General features: G+C 36.2%; 1 protein-coding gene across 1 annotated transcript; it reads left to right on the top strand.

Moving 5' to 3' along the window:
- The first annotated feature begins 1,526 nt into the window (after positions 1-1,526).
- On the top strand, positions 1,527-4,164 carry LOC118048572 (zinc finger protein JACKDAW). The gene is made up of 3 exons (XM_035058341.2): positions 1,527-2,164; positions 2,290-2,686; positions 2,901-4,164. Exons 1-3 carry the CDS (start codon positions 2,023-2,025, stop codon positions 3,895-3,897), a joined length of 1,536 nt encoding a protein of 511 aa, XP_034914232.1. The 5' UTR covers positions 1,527-2,022; the 3' UTR covers positions 3,898-4,164.
- The last annotated feature ends 947 nt before the right edge of the window (positions 4,165-5,111 follow it).

The raw sequence follows: 5,111 nt of genomic DNA, 5'->3' as shown, positions 1-5,111 counted from the left end.
TGTTATTTTCATCCGAAATTAGCCACAAAATATTATATGTCAGAGTTTCGTTACTATTTATTAATTTTCTGGTAGTGATACTCATGTAATGATGCATTGCGCACCTTTTATATATAGTATATAGATATACATATTGTGACAACTCATTACATTACAAGCATGTTCTGTATTGTAATGGTCCACTATATTAAATTTTTAAAAGTTACACAACTAAATATAAGAATATAATGGACTCATTATATCCAACCAAACATACCTAAAAAGTAAGAAGAGAAGAAATGGCAATCTTTTTTGTTTAGAAAAATGGAGATAGGACGTTTAAATATGTTAAAGGGATATCTTTTACGCATGAAAACAAATAAATTCTCATTTAAATAAAGATTAAAAGTTTTTGTCCTTTTTTTTTTAGAAAGAAGGAAAAATGCAGCTTTATTTTATAAGAGGATGGAGAAAAGCTTTTTCAATCCTGGGCAAATGTATTATCATTCTTAAAAAGTAAGTTGCTTTCTTTTGACCACTAAAATGGGAAGCACTGGACGTTTCTAGAATTTCAATAAAATAAAAAAAATAATGAGCAAAAATAACTTTTGATTCCCTCGACTACATATATAACAGTACTCCTCCCATTTATCAAATTAAACCGCCTTAATTTCATATCAAATCATTTTACAAACAAATAAATTTACCGAGGTGCTAGAGAACATTCAACATAATTGAATTAAATTCATATCCAGCAATCTCGATGTATATAGTAAAAATTAATTAATTAACAGGCTGGTGGAATGGGTATCAACATCAAACCTCAGCTTAAAAACAGTGGAAAGAAAGCATTTATATTGTGCCCCATGCACTGAAATTCTTGGGATGATTAATTGAAGAAGAAAGAAGGATGACGATGATGAACCGACGACGAATATCAGAATCACAGGAGCTTTGGCCCCCACAGTCACACTCCTACAGTGAGACAGTGTATCACGGACGGTCCTATCAATGGCAATGCCTAGGGAAACGTAACTAACCTTCTCTCTTTCCCATTCACCAAACATATACTGCACTATCTCTGACTCTCTGCTATCTAGCCACTGTATGCTAAATTGGGGTCTTAAACTTTAATTATAGTATAATCATTTCAATACTTGTTCATGGACTGTAAAGGCAAACAACTTTTCAATCTTTCCTTTTCATCAGATCATCAATATCATATATATCATCCTTAAGTAAAACAAACAATCCCATCAATTACCTTTTTATTTTACTTTTTCATGCATCCATGCATCACCTTGCTTTTTAGCTTGGTTAATGCTGCTCTTCCTTTGTTTTCTACTATTTTATCCCAATCATTCCTTTACTCTTTGCAGCTACCTTTTTCTTTTCCTGCTGATAAATTCGAGTTTGAGCTCTAAAGGCTACAAAGAGAGACGCAATCCTACCACATTCTTATTAATAAAAAAGTAGCTCATATATACTCTCTCTCTCTCTCTCTCCTTCTCTCTCGTGTGTGTGTGTGTGTACATATATATACACCTCTCTTTTTTTACCATTTACCATCGTGCGTGTGGTACCGATGTGTCCTGTGTGTGTGTGAGGGAGAGAGGTGTGGCCCGTTATTGAAAAATATATGGCTGACCGACGTCTTTCAGCAAGATAAAAAAAAAAAAAAAAAGAAGGGGGACGAGTAAGGCCAAGATAATAAGAGAGAGAGATATTCTCTTTACTCATCATGGTTTTTGGTCTTTTCTTTTGAAATCAAACAAAGGCAAACCAGATCTCTGTAACAAGATTCCGAAGTTAATTTGGACTATATTTCTTTTTAGGAGGGGGTGTTTAGATTCAAGCTTGAGTTGTGTTTTTCTTGTCTTTTGGCAGAATTAGCTAAAGAGTGAAGTCAGTATTTGAATATACTAAACACTTAGCTGTTTGTGTTGGGAGAAATTAACTCTTGCTTTCTTTTGTTTTCTTACGGTTTTTATCCTTTTTCGAAAGCTTTGTTGCGTTGTTGTGTTTGGTTCAATTTAGGTAGAAATGATGTCTGGTGATGCTTTCTCACTACCATCTTCAATAGCAGGGTTTGCTCAAGACCAGAATAATGCAAACCCTAACCCTAACCCTAAAACTAATCCTAATCAAGCGGCCAAGAGGAAAAGAAATTTACCAGGAACACCAGGCAAGTAGCATGCTTGATTTCTTATTTTTCTTGGTACCTCATCTCTTAGTAAGTTATCGTGTATGTACAAAACTTACTTTAATTGAATAGTAGTCAAATAAACTGTTTCTATGTCGTCTTCACAGATCCAGATGCTGAGGTTATTGCTTTATCTCCGAAGTCTCTCATGGCTACAAACCGGTTTATATGTGAAATATGCAACAAAGGATTTCAAAGAGACCAAAACTTGCAACTTCATCGAAGAGGTCACAATCTTCCATGGAAGCTGAAGCAAAGAACCAACAAAGAGGTACGAAAGAAGGTCTATATTTGCCCAGAAAATACCTGCGTTCACCACGATCCATCTAGAGCTCTCGGAGACTTAACTGGCATAAAGAAGCACTTTAGCAGAAAACATGGGGAGAAGAAGTGGAAGTGTGAGAAATGTTCAAAGAAGTATGCAGTTCAATCAGACTGGAAAGCTCACTCCAAGACTTGCGGGACTAGAGAGTATAAATGTGACTGTGGGACTTTATTTTCCAGGTACTAACACTGTTACTACTATATAAGAACACACACACACACTTGGTTCTTGATTTTCTGTCATTGATTACGTAGCAGATGAAATAAATGTTATCCCTGTGGTTTTTGTTTTGAATTAAATGATACTTCATTTATGATTATACTTGCTAGGTAATCATAATAAGTGCTGATAGATCAAATTTTGAATTGGGGTTTCTAATAAATACCAAAACAGGAAAGATAGCTTTATCACACACAGAGCCTTTTGCGATGCCTTAGCTGAAGAAAGTGCAAGAATCACTTCTGTTCCAGCTGCAGCAAATCTAAATTTCAGAAATGATACAGTGGATTTGCCTCATGGATTTTCTGACCGGCCGGGAGTTCCAGATATCGCAGGCATTCCACAATTCAATTCAAGTTTTGGACCTGATTTCAGTGGCATGACTCCAGGAAATTCTCTTGGTGCTGATCAACAAAAGCCTGGACTTTCTCTGTGGCTAAATCAAGCCAATTCACATATTAGTCCCAATTTAAATCTTTACGTGCCTTCGAGTTCTAGTGGTTTGCCTGAAATGGTGCAAATTGGATCAGCCAATCTCTATGGTTCATCGTCCACCGCCAATTTTGGGAATTTAACCTTATCTGGACTCCCTCATGGGCTAAAGGAAGAAGGTAGTAGTAGTAAAGCCAATATGGTGAATACATCAGCTTCTTTGTATTCTGATAGTATTCAGAACAAGCAATCAAAGCCAGCTGCAGTGCCCAATATGTCTGCCACTGCACTTCTACAAAAGGCAGCTCAAATGGGTTCTACAAGAAGCAACCAATCTTTCTTTGGCAACAGTTATGGACTAATGAGCTGTTCTTCTTCTTCTCCTACAACAAACCCCGTCTCTCTCAACCAGAATCCAAACGAGCTACACCAAGTCTTTCAAAATGTTAAGCAAACTGCAGCCGAGAGCCTAACAACAACAAATAGTACTGTAGCAATGAGTGATGCAATGATGGGTAGCAACCTTGATCAACTTATGATGCAAACAAGTGGAAAACTACAAAATGACCAGACTCAGTTGAAGCATCAAAGAGGTTCAAATTCTATCGAGAGTGGTTTAACAAGAGATTTTTTGGGTATGAGTAGTGAATCCAGTCGTCCATTTTTACCACAAGACCTAGCGAAGTTTGCTTCAATAAGTTCAGCCATGAGTTTGAACCATTTCACTGTCAATCCTTGATGATCTTGCACGCTACGTGAATTGCATAAGGCCTGTTTTAAAATCCAGGCTAAAACAGCAGAGTTGGGCTCGGTAGAAATGGTGGTGAAGGGAAGGGCAGCTCGTGATTACTGGTGGTGGCCCAGTGCATGAAACATGTCAGAAAAAGACTAAACAATGAACAAACTCCAAGTCATGCATGTTCTCCTTGTTTTTCATGTTGTTTTTATTTTCTTGTTGTTTTATTTTCTGTCTTAACGCTCTTATCGTATACTCCTACTTGGATCATTTTTTCTTTCTTTATTGAAATTGAAACGCACGGAAAACAACGACATATCGCTGACTGATCGTCAACGAAATCCGGGTACCTCGTCAACGTTGGTGGGTTTTTGGAAGAAGGAAAAACCAAGTCTTTGTTATAGATTAAAATCGAAAACAAGGTGCACCAACTACTAAGTTGGTGTTCCATTTGTTTAATATATATTATAATAGTCGAAGTCTTGGAGAGATTAGGCTTTACACGTCTCTCTCTCTCTCTCTCTGGCTAAGATCAAGCTGTGTACATGTGTATCCTAGGGTCTCTTTTAACTAGGGATCAGAATCTAGGCAGTACTGCGTATGGCTAAACTCTTTTGATTTTCTCTAGTGTTGATTATGGCCGAAGGAAGCCTAGGAAGAAATTTAGGGGTCAAGAAGAAGAAGAAGAAGTATGATTTGTCGAAGGCAGTATGATGGGATTGTGAGAATTCCTCATTGACTAAAATATTGGAATTAATGGTTTTTTTCCCCATGGCAAGTCATTATTGGCTATGAGAGTTAATCAAGTGTTATACGTCAAAATGTCAAGTACAAAACCTATATTATCACCCTAATAAATCTCGGAAAGTAGACATGGATTTCTATGAAGCAAGTGATATGCTTCTCGTATGCTAGTTTCCTTCTAATTCATATCATAACTTACTAATTAAAGCAAGGTAAATAATGAAATAATAATTATCTCAAGCATGTTTGGATTAAAAATAATAATTAACTCAGGTATATCCATGGATGAAAATTCCTATAAGAATAATAATTAACTCATGATCAACTTCCTAATTCCTATACATACATGAGAATAAAAATTTGTATATTCTATCTAACAATGCCGTCATCCGATCCACCCAAGGAATTCCATGAAAGTTTGGTAGAATATTGTTGCGTTTCCCTTAGAGATAAAAAAAAAAAAAAAATTAAAA

The sequence above is a fragment of the Populus alba genome, chromosome 6 (assembly GCF_005239225.2).
Source record: "Populus alba chromosome 6, ASM523922v2, whole genome shotgun sequence".
Lineage (NCBI taxonomy): Eukaryota > Viridiplantae > Streptophyta > Magnoliopsida > Malpighiales > Salicaceae > Populus > Populus alba.
The sequence above is the reverse complement of the archived record's forward strand: the minus strand, read 5'-3'. Positions and strand labels throughout refer to the sequence as shown.